Genomic DNA, 24,276 nt, shown 5'->3' on the forward strand with positions numbered 1-24,276 from the left:
GAGCTACAGCTCACTTCATCGGATGCATTACTGTCTTCCTCTGCTAAATGGTATTTCCAACCTTGAGGTTTGTCAAGGCAGGATGTATTTTGCAATGTTCCAACTAAAATGTTCAAAATGTAGTGAATGTCCTCCCCACAGATACTTGCTTATGTTGGCCCTTTGAGTCTAAAGTGATTTTTTACAAAGCACATTGTCTACTCCCTCCCAGTTCAAATGCATACCGTGTAACTGAATTTGGGGAAAGGGAGATAGTGACAGGAGATGGCATGTGTGACATCTTGCTCAGGTCACTCACAACTATGAGCCCTCTCCGATACACCCACTCAACTGCTCTGCCAGCAAACTCTCTTGAGGACTCTGCCAGTCCAAACCTTGCCTTGCAGAGATACCCATCAGTGCACCCTAACTCCCAAGTTCCCCAGAGACGTCTCCCTGCCATGTCCCTCTCGCTGGACACTCATAAGTTTGTTGCATCTAGAGAGACAGAGCACACACCAGAGACCCACCCTGTAGTTTATTACACAACCCTGAGATTGTTTTGTAATGAAACAAGAATGTTTATTAATAGAGAATATTTGTTAAGTGCCTTCAAGTAAGAGTGAAAGAGCTAGGAAAGATCAGTGACTAAAACTTAATTTCAGCAAGTTACAATATCTTTGCCTGAGCAGGTTTCTCACCAATAGTCAGTTCCCAGGAACTTCAACACCCTTGGCTGAAGGATCCACCTTTCTTCAATTTCAAGAGCTCTGGCCCCTTTTGTCTTCCCAGTGAGAGATACCAAAATGGCTTTCTGTGTCTGCTTAAATCTCCCAAAGCTCATTGACCCTGTTATAAGAGGCAGGAATGCTTCTTGGGGTGGAGCTTCCATTCCCTGATATGATTGTTAAGTAGCCATCTCCCCCACTTGCTCGCCTGATGGCCCTTATTTACCTTCCATGTAAATGTGCTTTCATTGTCTTTGATGTCACTTTGCTTAATCTACATTTGGAAACACAGTCAAGCAGGCAAAACAACATTCCTTTGTCTAAGGCATAGTCATTGCCTGCCAAAGACATTTTAGGAACATATTTCCAGCACACATCTATAATATTTTGTACATCACCTGTAAATGCATTGCTCAATAATATTAATGACTAGTGTGTTACCAGTTTGCATATGGTACCTTACATGACACCTTTTAAATACAGATTCTGACAACAGCGAGTTGGGGCAATGAGTGTGTCAGGCCTGAAGTGAGTTATGGTAGGGCATGCCCTCTGCCAGTTGGCATTGGGGTCTCCCTGGGTCACAGCATGTCCAGCAGATGGGGATAGGGTGAAGAGCCAGGGTGCTGTGCTGGGGAGGGGGACTGGAGTCTGATGCTGAGTTGAGGGCTATTAGGGGCATGGAGCTCACCGATGCCTGTGTGATGATTGCATAACTGTGAGGCTGACTAACCGGTCCAACTAGCAGCACACAGGCACCTGCACTGGACCTCGTACCACTGTCCAGATAAAGCTGGAGTCTATAGACATAGATGGATGAAGCAGACACACAAATATTGCAGAGAACAGGCCAGGAGCCAGTGTGACAGATGAATCAATACTTTTCCAACAATCAACATCCACTGTTTGCCTCCTAATGTGAAAGAATTTAAATAACAATGGGCTGAAAGGCCAGGTGAGTCATAATCGTAAACCTCTCCAAGATGATCAATATACCAGTTGAGAGAGACACAGCACTCCTCTGAGAGCCTCTCCTAGGGCTGAGCGTGCCGCAAAAAGTCCAAGGCCAAATATATTCAAAACCTCAGTTGCTGCTTCTCAATCCTACCAGCCAACAACCCAGGCTTGGGGATAGCTGCCCCTACTGGGGGCACTGACCTGTTCTGAAAACAATTCTTTGTATTTTTGTAGCAAATGCAACCATCAGCTCTGCTTGGCACGCCCCTAATGAAGGGAGTCAAAACTAACCAAACCCCTCAGGATTTTCTAGATTAGTTAGATAAATTGTGTGTGTGTTCTGGTTTTTAGGCTAAAGCATATCCAGGGCTAAATAAACTTCAGGGCTGGAGGGCAGGGGTGCTCTCACTCACTGGGTATGTTCAGGCAAAGCACTTAATTTCCCTGTAACGTTCCCCTCCGCCCCAGTAAAGAAGGTATGATACCTAATTCCAAGAGGGCCTTTGAGATGTAATTCAAGTTTGTAAAATGGAGCTCCTTGGAAGAAAGGGGCTAAACCACGGTAAAGTATTATTCTAAGTTATACTGAAATAGGCTTTCCTGCCTCTTGCCCTCCTCACACTCTCCCATCCATGCTCCTAGGACCAACACCTTGAACTGCCCCTGGAAGCAGATGCAATGCTAACACAGGTGCACTGCTAAAGCTCCTGAATGATCTTTGAGCACAGTAAAGTTGTAGTCCAGCCTTTGGGAATAAGGGCCATGCTGGCTGGGTGAAGTCTGTGGCAGCAAGGAACACTGCAGCCTCTTAGTAATCTTCAGCAAAATGAGAGATCAGTGCTACCTGGCAATTCAAGGCCACTTGGAAGCTCAAAATTACCCACAAAGCATGAACCGGGACACAGTCCTGCAGCAGAAAGAGCAGACCCAATCCTGCAGCAGATAGAGCATGCCAGTCACTGTGCATGTTACTTCCCCTTGCCAACAAGCATAAGGTCTGTCTTTTCCACCCTAATTAGCCATTTTCACTTTTAGCCAGGCAGTGGCAAAGCACTGCCCAGATCTGGTGAAAAGGAGGCATTGAACTGAGTATTACTGGGATGTGATTGCAGCCCAAAACTGGTCTCATATGCCTCTCACATACTCATTGGAATAGAGGTGGGATGGAGTGCAGCTCTGTGGCATGGCATATAAACAGGCACCACCCTCCGAAAACTCTCAGACAGAAGGAGTGTAGCCATTAAAGAACAACCCTGTCCACCGTGCCAGACCCCATGAGTCAACTATATCTTGTGTTCCACCATATCAAAGGCCAACAAGCCTTGATAGGGCTAACAACACCAGCATGACTGCTGACATTTGTCCAATGATTGGAGGAGGAAGAACATCAGCTAAGGATACCTCCCTACCCTAGCCAGGTCCGAAACCATAGTGGTAGGGATCTGGCTGAGCCAAGGAACAGAGGAATCCAGATGAACCCTGAGCTGCCATAGAATCATAGAAACGTAGGGCTGGAAGGAACCCCAACAGGTCATCGCTCATCTTCCCTTGCTAACGCAGGACTAGACCATCGCTGACAGGAGTTTGTCCAACTTGTTCTTAAAAACCTCCAAGGATGGAGATTCCACAAGCTCCCTTGGAAGAAGCCTATTCATACATATCCTTTAATTTAGCAAGTTTTTCCTAATATCTAATCGAAATCCCCCTTGCTGCAGATTAAGCGGATTACTTCTTGTCCTACCTTTGGTAGACACGGAGAACAATTGATCACCATCCTCTTTATGGCTGCCCGTTATATATTTGAAGATGATAGAATCATAGACTATTAGGGTTGGAAGAGACCTCACGAGGTCATCTAGTCCAATCCCCTGCTCAAAGCAGGACCAACACCAACTAAATCATCCCAGCCAAGGCTTTGTCAAGCTGGGCCTTAAAAACCTCTAAGGATGGAGATTCCACCACCTCCCTAGGTAACCCATTCCAGTGCTTCATCACCCTCCTGGTGAAATAGTGTTTCCTAATATCCGACCTAAACTTCCCCCACTGCAACTTGAGACCATTACTCCTTGTTCTGTCATTTGCCACCACTGAGAACAGACGAGCTCCATCCCCTTTGGAACCCCCCTTCAGGTAACTGAAGGCTGCTATCAAATCCCCCCTTACTCTTTTCTTCTGTAGACTAAATAACTCCAGTTCCTTTAGCCTCTCCTTGTAAGTCGTGTGCTCCAGCCCCCTGATCATTTTCACTGCCCTCCGCTGGACTCTCTCCAATTTGTCCACAACCCTTCTATAGTGGGGGGACAAAAATGGATGCAATACTCCAGGTGTGGTCTCAGCAGTGACAAATAGAGGGGAATAATCACTTCCGTCGATCTGCTGGCAATGCTCCTACTAATACAGCCCAGTATGCCATTGGCCTTCTTGGCAACAAGGGCACACTGCTGACTCACATCCAGCTTCTTGTCCACTGTAATCCCCAGGTCCTTTTCTGCAGAACTGCTGCTTAGCCAATCGATCCCCAGCCTGTAGCGGTGCATGGGATTCTTCCTTCCTAAGTGCAGGACTCTACACTTGTCCTTGTTGAACCTCATCAGATTTATTCTGGCCCAATCTTCCAATTTGTCTAGGTCACTCTGGACCCTATACCTACCCTCCAGCATATCTACCTTGACTGTCATCAAGCCATTCTTTGACCTGTCCAATCAAGGGAGAGTTTGGGGCAGAGGTAATGGCTGAGGTAATTACAAATAAATGTCTTGAGCAAAGTCCTGATCATCCCTTCAGGGTATTTAGCATCTTGCTCTCCAGAAGGGAGACATTAACATTCCCCATCAATAATGCACCCACAAACCTCCTTTCTGGGTTTCACCAGCCATGCACACATTTCACAGGACATAGTCTACAGCCCTCCTAGCACTTTCTGGATCTCTGTACCTGAATTCTGGTGAGACTCCGTTGGTCCAGGCCCATGGTGTCCTCAAGAGGGTAGCCAAACCAGTCTCAATACAACACCTGTGAAGTGGGTGAAAAACATCTCCTGACAGGAAATGACCAAATCTATTATTGGGTGGAGTCCATTTGGATTCACCAGACTGATCACCACATAGCTCAGTCTTGCTGGTCTGGACATCATGAAACAGGGCATGAGAAGAATTTAACAGCCCCTACCATAGTCGTGGCACAGAAACATAACATTTCCTTACACTGAAGTCCTCAGGTGGGGGGCAACTAGATCACATGTGAGCCTTTATATTCTGATATTATTTTGTTAGGTCCCCTGCTGTTTCAGTGATGAACACTGTCTGGTAGACAATCAGTTGGTTTTGGATTACATTTTCAGAATATTTATTTATAGGCATTTCTATGATGCTTATCGCTGACTGACATCCACGCGTGAGTTAGTCCTGCTGCCACTTCCTGTTTTATTGTGATGGAGCTATAGGGACTTTCACATCCCAGTGGTTACAGGACGAGACTGGGGAGTCAATGCTCCACCAGCCTTCCTGCGTGCAAGTCACAGATCCTCTCTGCACCTCAGTGCCCTCCTCCCAGTAGGGTGGGGAGGGTAAATACGATCCAGGTTGGGGGATAACAGTGGGGTGTCTTCTTCTGATGTCACCTTGCCAGAGGGACACTTCTCCCATTCTTCTGTGTTAGTTTGGGGTTACTCTTCTGAGAACACCACCCTCGCCTGGTGGGGGAGGGGGGACTCCACAGATGCTTCTGCACCCATTTCTTGATAGGACCAGGCCCAGCTGGAGCCCTCTTCTGGCAACACTGTACACACTGAGCACTCAGCCAATACTACAGGACTAGGGTACTCTCCTCGGATGCCAACGTGTCAGCCTGGCGTGCATCTGTGACAGCCCAACACAAGGCTGGAGATCTCCTCCCACAGCACGACAGTAAAAGGCCGCTCGGTAAATTGCAAGGCCCCAGCCTTGGATGCTCCTCCAACAGCACCGTTTTGCCCGGTGGCCCTGCTCCGGGCTGCCAGCGTGTGGGGTGTCACTCCTGTCCCAGCATTTCCTTCTGCCCCCCAGCATCGGGCTCTCATTTGGGCTGGCTGGGGAGCAGAGCTGGGAGGTAGCCCAGGGGCCGAAGAGCCCCCTAAGATTGGCACGTTGCCTTGAGAAGAGACTGGCGGTGCCACCTCAGGCTCACCCACGGACGGGCCTGGTTCCAAGGAGGGGCCAGCCCAGACCAAGGCAGTGGCACCTCAGAGACCCCCTCCCCTGCTGGTTAGGGTAGGGCCAACCCGGATATGCCCTCCCCCCCAGCGGCTGAGATGACACCACTCCAGAGACCCCCCTGTGGCTGGGATGGTACAACCCCAGAGACCTCCGCCCCCTGCTGGCTGGGGTGGGACCACCTCAGAGACGCTTCCCCCCCCCCGAGACGCTTCCCCCCCCCCCCGGGGCTGTGGCGGGGCCATCGAGGAGCCCCTCTACGCCGCCCTACCCAGGCCCCCCCTGGGGACAGGCAGCGCCACGCCCAGCGCGGCGCCCGCCCGCCCGCCCGCAGCCAGGCCGTGCCCGCGCACGCTCCGTCCCGCCGGGGCCCGCGCGCCTGTGTGGGGGTGGTGGTGAAGCGGGGGAGCGTCTCGCCGCCTGCCCGCCCGGGCGCGCCCCCGAGCGCCGCCTCAGCAGCGCCCGAGACTGAGCCAGGAGCGCACGGCCCCCGCCCTGCTGCCACCGCCGCGGGGTGAGTTGGGCGCGGGACTGACCCCAAGGGGAGACGGGCCTGGCAAATCCCGGGGGGAGAAACGGGCACTCAGGGGATCCCCGAGCGGGGGTGCAGGGGGAGACTGGCCCTCGGGAGGAGACTGATACATTTGTTCGTCTCTAAGGTGGCCCAAGTCCTCCTTTTCTTTTTACTCAGAGCTTGTAAACCCTTGTAGACCAGCCTGCCGTGGATCCCCGTGTGGGGTGGAAAAAGAAAAGGAGGACTTGGGGCACCTTAGAGACGAACACATTTATTTGAGCATGAGCTTTCGTGAGGCTGACATGCGCTGGGCAATCCCGGAGTTTCAGCAGTGTTTCCCAAGGAGGAGGGTTCGAGTCCATGGGTCAGCAGGGTCTCTGGCGGAGTGGCATGCGGTGTGCCAGGAAGGGGACTCGCTGTGGGGCAAGTCTTGCTGGGCCAGGTGTTTGACTAGCCTCAAAGATTTCTGCATCTCTTTTGTTTGAGGAGGAGAAAATCTTTGAGGAACAGCCAAACACTTAGTATGCCAAAGTTCTTCTGAGGGTGACCAGTGTCCCCTCCCGCATTGATCATCCCCCCCAAATCTCCCCCTCCCCATGCCCTGGGCTCTCCTCTATGTTTTTTCTCTAACACCCATCACCATGGTATCTGGGTGTGGGAGATTCCTTACAGTGCAACTTTCAGGAGAACCCAAACAGTATTTAAAATTAAAAAAACCCACATTTTCTCTAGCTGTGAACACAGGTGTTTCTTTATCAATCTTTGAATGGAAGCAAAAATTGACAATAACCAACATTTACCAATTTAAGCAAAGGCCCAAGAGTCTGTAATGAGCTTGGACCTCATTTGAATTAAAAATTCCAGTCCACGCTAGTCAGGAAAAGCAGGCTGGCAACAAACGTGATTTGCCCTGATTTGAAATCAGTATTGGATCCCAGTGGCATCAGGGCCCAAGGGCTCATTCCACTCCAGTTGCTTAGTCCTTACCTGAAGCCATAATCCTCTGTTTGTGTCATTACAATTAGCTGAACAGTTGTCACAGGAGATTACTACTCAGGTACGGAATAAGAATCTGGAGTGGGCAAACTCTGAAAGGAGCAGAGAAGCTGTATGATCCCTGGAATCCTAGAAACAGTCCCCAACTGCCTTCCCCTTTCCTGCTGGATAAAACATTGACACCCAGGCAGAATTGCTGCCAAAGTGTATGTGTTCCAAAGTTTTCCATAGAGCATCAGTGGCTCTTTAAGGAATGGAAGGAAAAATGCTTGTTGGCTTCCCAGACTGTGCACGAGCACTGTGACCTCATCAGGCTGGTACACGTGAACCAGGAAGCAGAACACAACTGAAGTAAACAAGACAGTTTGGGAACTTGGGAGAAACTGAACAGCTGTATGAGTAGAGAAGGGGGTGAATGGGATTTGATAACAGATTCCAGTTTCTGGGCTCGTCAGTAACCTCTGTGCAGTGGATGAGCTGGTTAACTGCCTGGGGGCTTGGTTCACTTTCCTCTTCCTAATTTTTGACACGCACAGATTGTAGCCCTGTCTCAATTGTTCTGTGTGGCAAGCTTCCTTTCTTCTTTTTCTTTTGTGTGAGGCTTATGTGTGTGGGTGTGGTATAATCGGTGTGATTTGATTACTAACATTTGTATTGAGTAAGCTTTAGAAACAAACAAAAACATAGGACCAAATTCTGCATCCTGTTACCTGAGGGTAAATCCAGAGTAACGCCTGAACATAGCCATTATATGAACAACATACCCTCATATCTCAATGTCTGTACTTTGACCCGTTAACCTTCTACCCTCAATTGGGGATATTGCAGATTATGTATTCTTTATGCCATCAGATCCTAAACCGAACTTTGCATCCCTTGATAATCTGTACATTATTCCCTGATAACCAGAAACTTCTATGGTTGAAGTGAGCTGTAGCTCACGAAGGCTTATGCTCAAATAAATTTGTTAGTCTCTAAGGTGCCACAAGTACTCCTTTTCTTTTTGCTTAAACTCTGTATGGTTTTCTTTTTATTTTAACATCATCTTAATAAAATATTGATTTCAATGGAGTTCCTGCAGATTTGCCCCAGATTTAATTGATAGCAGAATTTGGCTGAAGTTTTGCCCCTTTGCTCGCTGCCCAAGTATGTACCCAGGAGGTCTGAGCAGGCTTGTTGTCAGGTGGCTAGCTTGAGCCGCTGCCTATGCTACCTAGCCATGTTGCTATTTTTATCTGGAGCAGAGTTAGCATGAATCTGTCCCCTGCACTGGGAGGCACGCTCCCAGCTGCAGAGTGGACATATCTTGAGATGCATTGGTGGAGCTGGGAAGGTTTGCAGAGCACCCCTTGTCATGGACTCACAGGTCGTGCTCACTCTTAGCCCCATGCAGTCCCTGGGGGGAACCCCTTTCAGTGAGACAGCCGTTCTCGGGGGTTAAGCCCCTCCACCTCCTGGAACTGCACATGACTGTTTCTCGCTGTGGGCCCCCTCAGGGAGTCCACTCGCTCTGGACCCCCATGGCCTCCACTACCAGAGGGAATAATACAACCCTGTTCTCTAGACTGGAGTGACTCTCAGCCAGCATAAAACAGGAGGGTTTATTGAGTGTCTGAACACAGCATACGAAACTCTCAGGGCCCTCAGGCCTGGCCTCCCTCAGCACAGTACATCTGAGTCTCCCCTGCATCCAGGTGGGCTCTGCCTGCTCTGTCTCTCCAGCCCAGAGCCCCCCTGCTTCCCAGCTGGGCATCTGATATCACAGGGCCCCTGCCTGTGTCCATTGTCTTCTATCCAGGTAAACAGGGCCTCCTCTTCTCTCTTCTGTCCTCTGGCCCCCTCTGGCTGGAACCGCCTGGTCAGGTCACCGGGGTCCTCTCTTTACAGCCCATTGTTCTCCCACTGTCCGGAACTGGCTGTGGATCCTGAACTAGGCCTTCAGGTCACCAGTTGCTGGGGTATCCATTCTCCAGGACATTGGCTGGGGTCCCAATTTCCATCGCTGGTCCTCTGTAACAACAAACTCCCTCTCCCATCACCTCTTTAAACCAGTAACAACCAGGTAAACTGAGTCCCATCCCCTCTGCATGCAAACCATTGGAAAAAACAAGCAAAAAACAAGAAAATCCCCCCCTTCATCACACCCCTCTGTGCTATTGCTAGCTCAAGCCATGCCATCTGGCCTTTCTTGTCATGAAATGTTTGATCTTAGATTTTGGAAAGAAATCTCTGAATCTTTCTTTTTAAATTCCTCTCCAATCCTGAAGGGAGATGTGCAGCTTTCCAAGGTGATCTTATTCTGAATGGAGTTCCTCAGACAGCTCTGATGTGGCTAAACAATCCCAAACTAAGGGGACATGGCATTCATCTCAAGCGGGCGGGGGGGTTGGGAGTCATTGTTTGGAATCAGCGATCCTGATTCCTCTCCAAAAGGGAGCACAACAACCCACGTGTAAAGTGGTTGGGGTGGCTGTTTATTTCTAAAGTGTGTATGTGTGTGTGGGGGGGTGGTTTTCATGCTGCAGTTATTAATAAAGGAAATAACGATACTATCTCCCTCCTGTTTTAGGAACGTGGATCCTTGATCAGGACTCTAGCAGAGACCATGAGCTGTTGCTAGGCTCTAGCCTTCTGACTTTCAGGTGAGTAGGAACATAAGACACAGTGCGTCAAATTCACCCCAGTCTAATCCCCCTGCAGTGAGTGGAGTTAGACCAGGGATGGATCTGGCTGACTTTGAAGTGTTTGGTCTTGGCTGTGCTTGCATTGATGAGGATAGCAGCAGGATTTGTGGTCAATGTGAGGCTGAATAAAGAAATGGCCAAGATGGAATTGTTTTTTCAGAGAAAGTAAATTTGTCCAATGTAGTTAAAGGGGTGCTGCTGAATTTTAACTTGGGTCCCAAATTTAGTTTCTGTTCAAAACCCCATGAGCATAGATATGGGGTTTTGGGGAAAATAAAATCAAACTTTTCTTTAGTGTATTTGATTGAAACTTTCCCCCTAGATTATTGGAAAGCTAAACATAACAGTAGCCTGCTTGTGTATGAAAACCAGCCAGCAAAATTCACCACACTAGTTTCATTGCTCTGAAGTGAAGAGAAGGCAGAAAGCGAACAGCACAAATGGTGGAAAGTCCGTCACCATTTTAAAAGCTCTTTCAGATTTAAAAATCAGGTGAAGAAATAAAGCAGTTCTACCTTGACAGTGCCTCTTTAACATATGAGGATGTTTACATTGTGCCTTTCACTTCTGGCTGTGGTATGGTTAGAGTGATCTGGTTTTGGGAGGGGTGTGAAGCACAGTTTAAAGTCACGTTGATCATACTCCAGCCCTCTTTAAGAAGTGGGCCTCTGCTGGCAGAGACAAGAACTGGAACCCCAGAATTCTACCTGAGTTATTTGGATTGGGTCACCTCCACCTCCATCTGAGTAGCTTAAGATGTATCATGATTACTCAGAATTCCCTCTTATCCCTCCTGCACATAAAGGCTATTCCCTTCCAGATGCTAGTATAGATACCTGTCATCAACACATACCAATCTCAGACTGGTTGGGTCTTCACATTTATGGCATCAAGGAAGATGGTGTGAATTGAGAATCAAGCCTAGGTCAGAAACAGGGTAGCATTGTCCATTGTGTGTAGTTCACAATAGCCATCATCAGGATGGAGTTAAACATTAAAGATAACTGATTATTTGTGAAAAGAAAAGGAGTACTTGTAGCACCTTAGAGACTAACCAATTTATTTGAGCATAAGCTTTCGTGAGCTACAGCTCACTTCATCGGATGCATACACGAAAGCTTATGCTCAAATAAATTGGTAAGTCTCTAAGGTGCCACAAGTACTCCTTTTCTTTTTGCGAATACAGACTAACATGGATGTAACTCTGAAACCTGTGATTATTTGTGGGTTACAAAGAAAAAAAAGTGGGCCTCTTCCCACAAAGCTCTTCGCCAATAGGCGAGATGAGAAACAAATGATCTCTTACATTTTAGTCCTTAACCTTCTGCCTTGTCCATTGTACCATAAATAAATCCTCCAGTGTCCTGGATTCCCAGCCTTGTTAGATGTTGATCTCGCCTGGTTACATCTCAGGAAAGGGGGTGGAGCACCAGTGCTCTTCTGGTAACTGGGTGATAACAAACAATGTCTTCCAATGCCCTGGCCGTTTAACCTCTTAATTCCCAAGAGGCATTCAGGTGGCACAGTTTGCATGTGGTTACAAAAACTGAATGGTCAGCAGGGTGTGGGGTTAATTTTTTGAGTGCTTCTGAGCTGGCCTTAGTTGCATTCATCAGCTGTGTGGAAAGCAGAGGAATTGGAAGAGGAGGGTGGCTGATGTTGCTGGAAAGTAGCTTTGAAGCAGACCGCTGTCTCCTAAGGTTGGCTTAACTCTCCACTTTCTCCTCTTTAGTTTGTGAGGGGAGTTTGAGGCACCGGGGCCATGGCGGACTGGGTGCTCCTTGGACTGATTGGGGCATTGCTTGTACTCCTGCTGCTGACTCTCTTTGGCTTTGCCATCTATTCGGGGCTCTTCTCGGAGGTGGTCGTGAGTACTGGCTCGCCCCCCATCTGCAACATCACCCTGGCATACAAGTCCAAAGTGGGGCCCTACAGCGAGTGTGGCAAGCTCTTCATGGAGAGCTGCAGCATCTCTCCAAAGCTCTGCTGCATCGGCGTCTACTACGACAACCCTCACACGGTAAGAACCAGATGGGAGCTCTCTGGAGCTGGCCAGGCCTGGAAGCCATGCTGCTAATACTCCTCCAGGATGGGCATACAGCTGTGGGAACTGGGCGGAGTTCTGAAATATGGGCCTCAAGTCTGTATATGGCAGAGAGACCCCAAGCTGCTGGAGATCTCAGGCTAGTTTTAGGCATCCCAATAGATGAGTTCTATAATCCTCTGGGCTAGGTCTCATGGAGTTTCAAAGGAAGGCACTGTAGGGACAGGAGTCTGAGGAGGACCAATTGCAAGTGTTGAGGAGTTCGGTTTCAGTGGGGGAGCAGAAATTAGATCTCCATATGACCCCTGCTGGGTAGAACACCCCTATAATGCTCTATGGAGTGGAGCTGGTGTACTAAACCATGGGAGTAAAGCATTGGATGCCAGGTCTCCCTGTAGATGGAAGCGCAGCCTTCTCTTCTGGGCCGCTGTTTGATATTCTCTGTGGTTAAAAGCAAATTGTCTCTTCCTCCCACTACATGCTTGCCTATGCGTGGTTTCTGAGCCTTCGCTTACCTACCCCACCTCTGGCTTGCAAGGTGAGGTTTGAAGAGATTTATATCCCCAGAAGTGCTTGAGACTTTCAGTCTGCACTTTTCTGCTGGTGCTTGCTAATTGCAAGATCAGATGGTGAGTCCTGATGAGATCCTAAGCCTAATACGGGCTTCCCTGTAGAATAAAATGGTTCCCTCTGGCTCAAACTCTTCAGGTGGTGGGGAGAAGATCACTGTCTAATGGATGCTAGGCAGCAGGTTAGTACCTTAGATTCTGAGATCGACCTAGTCCAGATGGCCAGTAAACCAACCTGAGTCTTAATTCCCAGGGGGATAAGTAGGATGAGTGACTGACTTGTTAAATGGCATCTGCCCATGATAGACACGCAGTCTCACAAGTGATTCAGCAACACCCAATGTGACCTGTCAAGAATCCTGGGCGAGACCTGCCAGCAGCTCTGTGTGTGTGTGCTGGGGAGTTTGGGCTGTTGGACTTAGAGCTTAGACTGATAGCTCCTGCTTGGCTTTTCTGGTCCCTGCTGAGCTTGGGCGACTGGTCTTGTGGTGCAGGAAGCTGCCTTGAATGTACGAGGCCTACCCCTGTTTTATTGTTGGCTGGTGGTGCCTTTAGACAAGCGTAATGTGTTGCTCAGCCTGACTGTCAACATTCCTCTCCTGTTAAGGGGACGTCATCCACTTACACCTCACACTTCTGTTTGCAAACATTCTACCATCCAGCATTACCAGGGTCCCCTGCAGCCACTGCTGCTGGAGGAAATGGGAGGAAAAGAGCCTCTGGGTGCACCCGTTTGTTCAGTTTGTGCGTTTAACAGCACTTGTCGTGGAGTCAACTTGGTGGCCCTAAGCCGCTCTAGCAGTCCCCATATCTGCCCCTTGCCTGGCCCCTTTACTCTCATTGTCCTGTAGCTCCATGCAGGCTGTGGGAAGCAGAGAATAGCCACAATGCAGTAGACTCCTGCCCCAAACTTGCCACTTCCCTCTCCATGCCTCCAGGATGGGAGCAGAAATGGGTGCTGATGAAGACCCCGTATGCCAGCTTTATGCCAACATGGCAGGGGGTGTGCATTGGTGGTTGTTTCTGCCACCTGTAAAGTGTGGCACAGTTGGGCTGAGAGAGAGAGGGACTCCAAGTGGGTACAAGATTGGGCTGGGATAGAGTGGTGGCACATTTGGTGCTGGCAGAGGATCTGAGTGGCTGACTGCCCTGCGCTGTGACAGAAGGACTCTTCCCAGATTGTAAATGCTGCTGGAAAGCTTTGTCGTCGTTTTGGCCCATCACTGACTACTGGACATTAATCGGCTGTTTGTGGATAATCTCCCCTCCCTGAGTTCCGAGGTGCCGAGCGTCTGCTCTTGAGTCAGGCCCACATTCACAAGTTGCACCTCTTGAGTTATGGGGAATGAATATTCCACAAGTGGTAGCAGGAAAATCAGGACTTTCAGTACAGGGCCACTCTTCCCAGTTGATCAGCCTTCAGGTTTGCAGCCCTTCCTCTCCCCCTTCTCGCTGCAGCTGTCAGCCCTGTGCTTCCCCGACTTAACTCTGCAGTTGGGGATTGTTGACGTTGTCCTTGTTCCCATGTCAACGCCCCATGACATCAGGAACTAGAGGGTTGTAATATCACAGCAGGAGCTGTTGGGAGGATGAACCCCTTATTCCAACATGAATCTCTTTAGTAACAGCCATGGGAGCAGGCACAAGTACTAGCCACGGAGCTTGCTCTTGGGAGAAATTTCCTATGGAAGGCGCCTCCAGCATGGCCGTTCCTCTTTAAACAGCGAAGTGTATATCTGGCAGCTTTCAGTCTGGGCAGGGAAGGGAAACAGACTCTGGATCAGTCTCTGGGGTCAGCAGCATGGATGTGCTAGGAGCTGTTGAGAAACCCCTGCTCTCTTGGCATACTGGGGGTCCTCTTGTTTCCCCCCATTATCTGCCTGCTGGCTCCCTGGCTGCCTCCTGGGGAGACATCTTTGGAATCAGTTTAATTTCTTTTAGTGGGGTTATTTAATGTCTCGGATCCTGCTTCAGCCACCTCTGTGGTGGAACGTGGCAGCTTTTTAACAGTGCCCAGCAACGCTACACAGCAGTTTAGTACAGGAGACGAAGAAGGACACTGTATGGAATTGGGCCAGGACTTGGGGCAAACAAGCCCTCCTTTTTCAAACAGTGCCACAAGGGCCTTAGTGACTATAAATGGTCAGGACCTAAGGGAAATATATGGCTCCCCCCCAGCCTCATGCTGGGCCAGGGGGCCAGCGTTAACACCAGGGGCAGAGAGCTCCACCTACTAAACAGCCAAAAGAATGAGGAGTACTTGTAGCACCTTAGAGACTAATAAATTTGTTAGTCTCTAAGGTGCCACAAGTCCTCCTCATTCTTTTTGCTGATACAGACTAACACGGCTGCTACTCTGCAGCCTGTCACCATGAATAGCCAAAGCAGACTTTACAGGCAGTCTGGGCAGCATAGTGGTAACCCTGAATCTCTCCTGCCGACGTTGTTGGTTACACTGGGGCAGGTGATAATACCACATTGGTAAGAGATGTTCTGAGCCATGGTACCTGCACCACTGCTGGGACAATTCCATCCGCCATGCCACAGATACCCAGGGAGAGCAGCGCCGGGAAAGGTGCTTAGCTCAGACTGCTCCTCTTTTACTGCAATCACATGGAATCTCAATGTGTATTAAGGATAAGAAGCAGCAAAATGTCGTTGGACTTTACATTGAGCCATTGTTTAGCTGGAGTTTGCCAGGAAAGAGCTTCTGAGCATCTGTGAAACATTCATTCAACAGGGCTGCTCTGGTCATGTCTGCACAAGTCTCACCTCCCCAGCCCTCCATGGTCTGCACACATCCTTCCTCCTCCTCCCCCCTTGTGGTCTGCACGTAGCACTCAACATGTCTTGTTAGGAAAGTTTTGTAAAGGTGCCTTTGAAAGCTGCTTTCTGCAAACACAGTTCCACTGGCTAGTCCCTCGTTCACCCAGTTCTGCCCCATCCCTGCCAGCTGGCATCATCACATTTGCAGACCTCTGTTTTACACCCCAGGTTCAAACAGGATTTATTGCCCTTGGGTAAGCTGACATTCTGCTTCCATAAATTCCCCCTCCAGCTTCGATGAGTTGCAGTATCATCTTGGTTGGTGCCCTGTTCCATCCCAGAGGTGGCTGCATTGCAGGGTCCCTAGGTCCAGTCTCCGTTACTGCTTTGGAATCTGTTTGGCTCTGGCCATGTCAGATCATTCTCCACTTGTCCAGCAGTGCCCTAGCTGGGGAAAAGGGAAGGCACCCCTCATGCTTCACAAAGGTGAGCTGGCTCTCCAGGGGGAAGAGGAATGCAGGGGCTCTGGGGTGCACTCACAGCAGAGCTCTTGGATAACTAATCCCAGCGAGGAGCGATTCTCCAGTCTCCTTGTTGATCTGGAAGGACTGAGCTCAGCCACCCACTGAGCCCAGAGCTCCACCCAACACGTTGGCTTCTTAGTGCTGCTTCTGCTGGGGGGATGTGGGGCATGTACATTGGGTGGCCTTTAGGAGGATCTTCCCCCATTTCTGTGAGCTGGTTGAGCTCCCACCTCTCCACATCAGTTTTCCTTCTTGGTCTGAGGTGTCCCCATGGGGCATCGCCAGCAGCAATGCCAAGTGCTTTGGGTGCTGAGTAATAACAGGGAGACCTTGGTCTCCAGCGCTGTCCATCTGGCACCATTCATTGACGCTCAGGACGTGATTCTGGGCAGGGCTGAGCACCACAACCCCCCTTTGATTTCAGTGCTGCTTGTTGTGCTTGTGGGAATTATGATTTATATTGGTGTAGTGCCCAGAGGCCCCAGGCAGAATCAGGGCCCTGTTGTGCCTGGTGTTGTATGATATGATCATTAATAATACTTTGCACTTCTACAGCATCGTCCATCCAAACACCTTCAAACACTCAAGTTGTACACAAACAGTGCATCAAAGCACCCATGTGAAACGGGGGGGTGGGATCCTTGTTTTACTGAAGGGGAAACTGAGACAGAGAGGGGCAACGTGATTTGTCCAAAATCACACAGTGAGTCAATGGCAGAGCTAGGAATAGAACCGGGCACTCCCGACTCGCAGTCCTCTGTTCCAGCTACTGGATAACAGCCTGCTGGGGAGACCTGGTCCATTGCCAGGTACAGTGCAGTGCTTGATGGGAGCACAGCACCCGAGATGCCTGCCAGCAGACTTTCAAAGACAAGTCAGGCCAAGCTATTGCAGCATGATCAAAAAACTCCCCATGGCATCAACCTGCATGAACGAACTCCTTCACCAGTGCCCGGGCTGTAGATGAAAGGCAGCTGCTTGCCCTCTCCCACGGGATAAGGAAACTGGTTTTGAACAGGGTGTTGCAGTTGGGACGTGAAGCTGCCCCAGTAGAAAGAGGGGGATCTAGGTGGAAAATAGACTGATTTGCGGTATGATTGTCCTGAAAATAACGGTGCTTGAGTGAGATGAGGAATGGCTCAGGGAGACAGAAATGGTCTCCACTGTCTGTGTGTGTGCCCATGGTTGCTAGGAAGAGGTGACAGGGTGTGTGTGTGGTTGCTAGGAAAGGTGATGGGGTGCATGTGTGTGGTTGCTAGGAAGAGGTGTGGGTGGCATGGGGACGCTTGGCATGGAGGGGTGTGGGTGGCACGGGGCACTTGGAATGGAGGGATGCAGGTGGTACAGGTATGCTTGGAATGGAGGGGCACGGGGCGCTCGGAATGGAGGGGTGCGGGTGGCTGGCAGGGGGTGCTTGCAATGGAGGGGCATGGGAGCGCGCGGAATGGAGGGGTGTGGGCGGCACGGGGGGGCGCACGGAATGGAGGGGTGTGGGCGGCATGGGGGGGCACACGGAATGGAGGGGGGTGGGCGGCATGGGGGGGCGCATGGAATGGAGGGATGCGGGTGGCTGGCAGGGGGCGCTCAGAATGGAGGGGTGTGGGTGGCTGGCAGGGGGCAGTACAGACGAATAGTGAGGAAATCCATCACTCTGTGGATCTGCAGTGCTAAACCCTCGCTGAGGGCACAAAGAGCGCCCAGGTACTGGCAAAGCACATGGCTGTAGCTGTGGCAGTGGAATGGCTACAGTCTAGACTGTCACTCGGTCAAACAGCTGGCATTGGCTGGGGAAAGACTGTTTTCCTCACAGCCACCCTTCAATCCTATCTGTAAAATTACCTGGATTTTGTGCAGGTACTTCAATATCTGATCCTTCCGCTGGCGTGAGCTGCCCCCATCCATCTGAGGGGGAGTTGACTCTGAAGTCTATTGATGGCAAGTGAAAGGGACCTATTCCATTGCTAATTATTTTAGCAGAAACACCAACCTAGTCTGCGGCTGTGGGTGAAGATCGAGTAGAATACTGCCATTTACTACCCTTCTCCACCCCACTCTAACACCTGCAGTGAGGCTCCATCACCCTTCCCCGTTGTTTCCAAAGCAGCCAGGCTTGGGCGCAGAGGCAGCAGGAAGGAAGGGAGGTCTGCGGCCTGTGGGACACTGGAGCAGGAGGGAAGCTGAGCAGAGCCCAGGTAGGGGATGGGAGATCTGTCTGAGTTTTACTCTGAAGAGGCTGGACTCAGGTGGCGTAGGTCTCTCCTGCCTGTGGGCCTAGCTGATTGTAATGGGTTAGTTGGAGAGGCCAAGCTCTGAGGCTTCTCTCCATCCAGCCTGGGCATGGGCCTCTTGTGTGCTTCACTGAGAGACTTCTGCCACTGCCATCCAGCTGGGAAAATGTCAGGCCCAATCCCCTCTGGCTTTTCCCAGTTTACAGATCAGCAGAGACTTGGCTGGGAGCCCGGCAGGTGCCACCCCCAAGCCATTTCTTTTTTCTAGAATTCTAAACAGCAGCTGGAAGGGCTGCTGGAAGCAGACCCATCACCTCCCCCTGGTCCCTGTTTGCCAGCAGGACTCTGGCTGTTGGGGAAACCTGAAAATCTCCAGAACAATGAGTGCTTGCATGGACTTCTAATCCCCACTTATTCCTTATGAACAAAGGAGAGTGCGGTCATGGTCTTAGAACAGTGGGACTAGAATGCAGCATGGGCCACCAAGCCTTGTTTTAAGAAGACATGCTGATCTTCCTGTTGGAGCACATCAAAGCAGCTCCAATCGTAGGGGGTGCTGTGGGATAAAGACAGCTTTGTACATTTCACTTGGTGGCTGTTTTCATTCAAGTAGCCCCGCTTCTGAGCAAAGACCGAATTGCCAAGCGCTGGTTCTAAGACACTCTCTGTCTGTTGCTCCTCACCGTGGTATCGTTCCTCTGGGATGGGTTCCCCTGGCCAAGGCGGGAATAAGCGAGGTTGCTCCTACGTGAGTCTAAGCTGATTTTTTGGGCTTGTCGAGGAAGGACAGGCTGTGAGACCTTTGGAGGTCCTTGGAGGGAAGGTGCTGTAGAAACAAAGGAGAGGGCCAGAATTGGCCTTAGTGCTGAACTTCAATTGGAGGGAGCTGGGGGCAGTTACAGAGCTCCTGTCCCTCATTCCACTGGGTGCTGAAACCCTCCTCTCTGGACTGTTATAGTTATTGTTATTTGTATTACGCTAGCCGCTAGGATCCCTAGGCATGGACCAGGACCCCATTGTGTCAGGCACTGGACAAACACAGCACAGCAAGATGGTCCCTGCCACAAGGGGTTGAGAATCTGAGTAGAAGGCAAGAGACAACCGATGGGTACAGACAAGGGGGGAGGACATGGAAACAGTGAACCAACATTGGTCTGTGTGATAGGCTGTGGTCTCAGCACACCAGCAGCCCAGCCAGGGTCCAGTTTTACATGGGCAAAGGAGAGCGTTCAGGAGGGTTTTGAAGTGGAACAAAGAAGGGGCTTTACAAATGTTTATGGTGAGTGCCCCCTGAGCATGTGGGGCAGCACGAGGGAAAGCAGGTGCGTGGGTGATGGAGACTGGCGCGTTGAGCCCATTGGAGGTGAGCGTCAGCAGCTTGCTAAGGAACGAGCATGCCCCTGGCTGTAGTCCGGTCTCTCTCCGTGTTAGTGCACAGGGTGGGTATGCAGGCAGTGTTCTTGGAAGACGGCCCTGATCAGAAAGGGGAGGCCCTGAGACAGTTCTGCTTGCCTTTGGCTGTTTCTTAGCCTGCCACGCTCCAAATGCCATTCCATTGTGCATCCTCAGCACCATTGTCAGCTGTGTCCTGAAGCTGCCACCATAGAGAAAACTCTGCAATATGTTCTGCGTGCTCCTGCCAGCGTTGCTTGGGTTTGATCCTCTCTTGTCCCTCTTTTCGTAGCAATACTTGTGTAAAAGAAGGTTTATTATTTACTGAGGGGTTGGGCTCAATCCTGGAAACCCCCATGTTGAAGTCAAAGGGGAGCTGGGTCCTGTCACAGAGTGACTGGCCCTTTAAGGGGAGATGTGTCCTGCTCCACAGGTGATACCCTTTAATCATCTCCCCAGGTGGAGGGAATGAGCAGAGGCAGGTCATGTAGCTAAAATCCACCTTCAGATTGGAGATGAGAGAAGGCTGTAGTGGAAGGCAGATTCCAGATAGGAAACCCTGGGAGGTGCTGCATGATGCAGAGCAGGGAGGACTCGGAGGAACTGGAGGGCTTTATGAGCTGCTCTACAGCAAGAGATGTGCCTTAGCTCCCAGGTGCGGCTGGGGGACAGCCTGCATGGAGCTGGATCCAGTGAGGAAGGCTGGAGTGGGGAGAACAAGCCTGCCAGAAGAACGCCTCAGCAGGCCCAGGGCTCGGCAGCTGCTGAGGGTTGGGAGCCAGCTAGGAAGGTTGGGGGAATTCTTGTTTCCTTGTGACCTTTGCTAATAAACCCTGGCCCCAAAAAGGGATGTGACTCAACATATGAAAGAAAGCCTGTGCCAAAGGTATTGGGAAGCCCAAGGGGGAGGGAACTGAGGCAGCTGCTAGCCCAAAGCCAGCTCAGGTATGCCGCAGCACTACCTGCCTGATCAGCTGTAGGAGTTTCTGCCTAAATGCTTGGTTCTCATGCAGTAGCAGGGTGCTGGGTTTGGGTTCCCAGCTCTGCAAGGAGCTGGGCGTGCTCCTGGCTCACACTAAAATAAAAGCCCAGCTGAGATCGGATTCCACTGGAAAACCTCTTTGGGAAACAGCAATGGAAGGTTTAGTCCTAAAGAGTAAGGAGACCTGGTGGTTAGAGAGCCAGTCTGGGAGACCTGCTCCTTTCCTGTCCCTGGATGACCTTGGGCAAGTCATAGCTGCTCTATGCCTCAGTTTCCCATTTGTATGTTGGGGGTTGTGAGGACAAAGACATTGGGATCAGGAGGCACTGCGATGGCTGCTGTGGAGCTGGGGGCCATATGTGTACCTGACACAGAACCAGCTCTGCATCTCTCAGTCATGCTCCATCGAGCTGCGCTAGAACTGGGAAGCAGCAAGGTTCCCGCTGCCAACAGCCGAAGGGCAAGCAGGAGCCAGCACGGCAGAGCAAACAGCCCAGATGTGCTTCTCAGTGCCACCCCTGCACCAGGTACGTCTGGAACGTCATCACTTCACGGAGAGCGTGCCTGGTAGGGGGGGCAGCAGCGGAGGTTTGTCCGGCCCCACGTACCTGGTACGTTGGGCAGTGCTTAGTGATCAAACAATCCGGTGGGGCTAAGGCTGCTGATATCAGCTGATAAAACGGAGTGCGTTTCACTGGATCCCTTCCTAGAGGTTGAGAGCGCATGACTGGGGCCATGCTCTCAGCTGGCACCTGTGTTCGTGCCTTACAGGGCACATCTACCCCACCCCCTTCCTGGGGCCAAGGCTCCCCAGGGCCCGTGGAACCAATGTGGTGCTGATGGGCGGGGATGCGCCAGTGCAAGGGGATGAACACCTCTTGCGGATCATGTGGCACGGCTCTGGGGGGCAGGCTTCTGAAAGTGGGGAAGTGGATCAGGGCCAGTGGATCCAGCTATTCTGCCTTGCAGGGAGGGCTGAGGAACAGCCTTGGACCCCCATGACACCTTCCTAACCAGTCCCCATCTCAAGTGCCCATTTCAGCCCAGCGAAAGGTTGCCCTGTTGTGTGCAGATCAGGTCCTTGTCCCCTGGACGTGCCCAGTTGCTGACTGCTGAGGCAGGCTTTGCAGTGCAGGATGAGAGAGGCCTTGCCTAAAAATGTGCTCCAGGGACACCATCCATCTCTGATGTGTCTGTAGTTCCGGACCAACCGGCCCCCAGTACATCAGCTGTCCCCCTCGGGGGTGCTGCCTCTCGCCGGGGCCCCGGGGAGCCTCCAGAAATATTCTTTTCCAAATTGGGACTGCAGAAAAGAAGGGATCTTTCCCCACCCTGCTGCCCCCTTCCTATGTTCCCACTCATCCCTCCTCCCTGCCTCTGGGGTAATTCAGAGCCTCCTCCCCAGAAGGAACCCACTGCTTGGTAATAGAGGCTGCTCCTGTTCAGGGCTGGCCCAGTGTTTCTGATGGTGGCCAGTGGCCAGAAATAGACGCCTTTGTCATGAGACAGTGGAAATAGCTGGCTGCCTGTCTGGGGCTCTGTGGGCAGAGGATGCGCTCTCTCTGAGCAGCTGGGGGCAGGGAGGACAGTGGCACCTGCCATGCTGTGGGGGAAAAGGGCCCTGGAGTCCAGCTCTCCAAAGTAGTACTCTGTTCTAAGCTGTTTAGATTCCCCAACCCCCAAGGAGGCAATCCTGCTGGGTGTGGGTGGGTTAAGCACCAGGTGTTGGGCCCAACCTTTGGCAGCAACAAAGGGTCAGTTACCTCGTGCACACAGGGCTTAGGAGATATCAGGACAGTCCCTAAATGAGGGGGTGTCTACACCCAGAAAGTGGGCGGGGTGTTGCTTGGGGTGTCCCAAAAGGTGTAACTAGGAGGAAGGGGAGAATGTTAACTAAAGAGTGAACAGAAGGAAAAACGTCCTGCTAGGGTTGGGGATCTCTTAGGCTGTGGAATTGTCTCCCCAAGGAAGAGGGGAGAGGCCCCGTTGCTTGATGTGTTTCAGAGTGGTCTGGATAAAGCTCCAGTGAATGTCTAGCAGAGACTGACTGATCCTTCCCAGGCTCCTGATGGGTGGATGAGATGATTCTCTGAGCACTGCCCAAGTGTATAGGACAAACGCAGACACTGCAGTCATGGCACCAATCCCCAAAGCCTGATTTTCATGCACTCACACATCCACCCATCTGAACAACTTGCGACTTGTTTTCTTGGTTCAGTGACTTGACGTTTGTGCAGACATGCAGGATTTTAGAAGGGGAGGGAATGGCCGTTCTGGATCTCTGTTAATATTGGTTTGCTATTTAGGCTTAGAAGGAACATGGAGACATAGGCATTCCAGGCTGGATCAGACCCAGGGTCCTTCTAGCCTGCTGTCCTGTTTCTGATAGGGGCCAGCACCAGGTGTCGCAGAGGAAGGTGTAAAAACCCTGCAGTAGCAGATGGGGTAATCTGTCCTCACATTAGTCTCATCCTGGTGTCTAAGGCCTGCTCTACACTACAGAGTTAGGTTGATGTAAGGCAGCTTACGTCACCCTGGTTGTCAGTGTGCGCACTACAGCCTTGCTTCCACTGATTTAAGTGCCCTACTACACCAACATAATACCTCCACTTCCATAGGGCCTATGTCAGTGTAGTTAGGGCGATGCAGTGTCTGTGTAGACACTGCATTGCTTATGTGGGCTGCTAACTGTCATTCTTGTCAATTTCACGGGTCCATGCTGGAGCTGTGAAATTGGCAAGAAGCTGGGCTGTCACTGTGGAGGGGGAGGGGCTCCAGCTAAAGCCTGGCTGCCCCTGGGCTTCCCGCTTCCAGTTGACCTGCAGCCGCCCTGCTCAGAGCCTGACTGCCCTCTGGGTCCCACTCTCAACCCAGCTCTCTGCCCAGGCTCCCCATTCTGAGCCGGGCTCTCTCCGCTCTGTACTTAGCTCCCTGCCAGGAGCCCAGCTGCCCCTGGGCTCTCAGCCCCCTCCCGCCACTGCCCTTCTTAAGTCAGTGTAAGTGCTCCTGGTGAGGACGTGCACCATCTACAGAAGCAGGGTAGTGTGGACATCAACCACCACAGTAATTACCTAACATAGGTCGACTTGCGTTTCTAGTGTAGACGTGCGGCTTAGCCCCTGACGCCTGCGGTTTAATATCCCTTCCCAAATTTTCATGTATAATAAGAACAACTATGGTTCTTCTTGTTACCCATAATCATGTCCAATCCCTTTTTTAATCTTGGTAATTTCTTGGCCTCACCGACTTCCTATGCCAATTACTTACTGCATGGCTGAATTAGTTTGTTACCTGTTTGTTTGACTGGCTGCCCGAGTTGAAGCAGTAACTGTATAGGAGCAAAAAGAAAAAGAGTAATTGTGGCACCTTAGAGACTAACAAATTTATCTGAGCATAAGCTTTAGGTCTCCTAAAAGTGTCAATTCTTCAACAAAAAAACTTCAAAAACAGACTCCAACGAGAGACTGCTGAATTGGAATTAATTTGCAAACTGGACACCATTAATTTAGGCTTGAATAAAGACTGGGAGTGGATGTGTCATTACACAAAGTAAAACTATTTCCCCATGTTTGTTCCCCCCCCCCCCCCCGCGCTGTTCCTCAGACGTTCTTGTCAACTCCTGGAAATGGCCCACCTTGATTATCACTACAAAAGGTTTTTTTTCTCTCCTGCTGGTAATAACTCACCTGACCACTCTCCTTATAGTGTGTATGGTAACGCCCA

The 24,276-nt window shown here is 50.8% G+C and overlaps 3 protein-coding genes across 4 annotated transcripts in view; 2 read left to right on the forward strand and 1 right to left on the reverse strand.

Moving 5' to 3' along the window:
* LOC140914519 (semaphorin-3D) overlaps window positions 1–5,936 on the reverse strand; it is a 53,309-nt gene extending 47,373 nt beyond the window's left edge. Inside the window, exon 1 of the mRNA XM_073352504.2 lies at window positions 4,599–5,936. The gene's annotated coding sequence lies outside the window, so the exon portion shown is untranslated. The remainder of the gene's footprint in view (window positions 1–4,598) is intronic.
* The window catches only part of ACY1 (aminoacylase 1), a 451,002-nt gene that overhangs the window by 49,956 nt on the left and 376,770 nt on the right, over window positions 1–24,276 (forward strand). The window contains exon 1 of one of the 2 annotated variants that reach the window (XM_073352546.2): window positions 22,383–22,387. The exons of the other annotated variant lie outside the window; for it this stretch is intronic. The gene's annotated coding sequence lies outside the window, so the exon portion shown is untranslated. Of the gene's footprint in view, window positions 1–22,382; window positions 22,388–24,276 lie in introns of those variants that run through there. 2 annotated transcript variants of the gene reach the window in all.
* TEX264 (testis expressed 264, ER-phagy receptor) overlaps window positions 6,224–24,276 on the forward strand; it is a 130,219-nt gene continuing 112,166 nt past the window's right edge. Inside the window, exons 1-3 of the mRNA XM_073352548.2 lie at window positions 6,224–6,368; window positions 9,934–10,006; window positions 11,781–12,068. Of these exons, the coding sequence (XP_073208649.2) occupies window positions 11,811–12,068 (258 nt within the window). The 5' untranslated portion in view covers window positions 6,224–6,368; window positions 9,934–10,006; window positions 11,781–11,810. The remainder of the gene's footprint in view (window positions 6,369–9,933; window positions 10,007–11,780; window positions 12,069–24,276) is intronic.

This window comes from Lepidochelys kempii, chromosome 7 (assembly GCF_965140285.1).
Source record: "Lepidochelys kempii isolate rLepKem1 chromosome 7, rLepKem1.hap1, whole genome shotgun sequence".
NCBI lineage: Eukaryota > Metazoa > Chordata > Testudines > Cheloniidae > Lepidochelys > Lepidochelys kempii.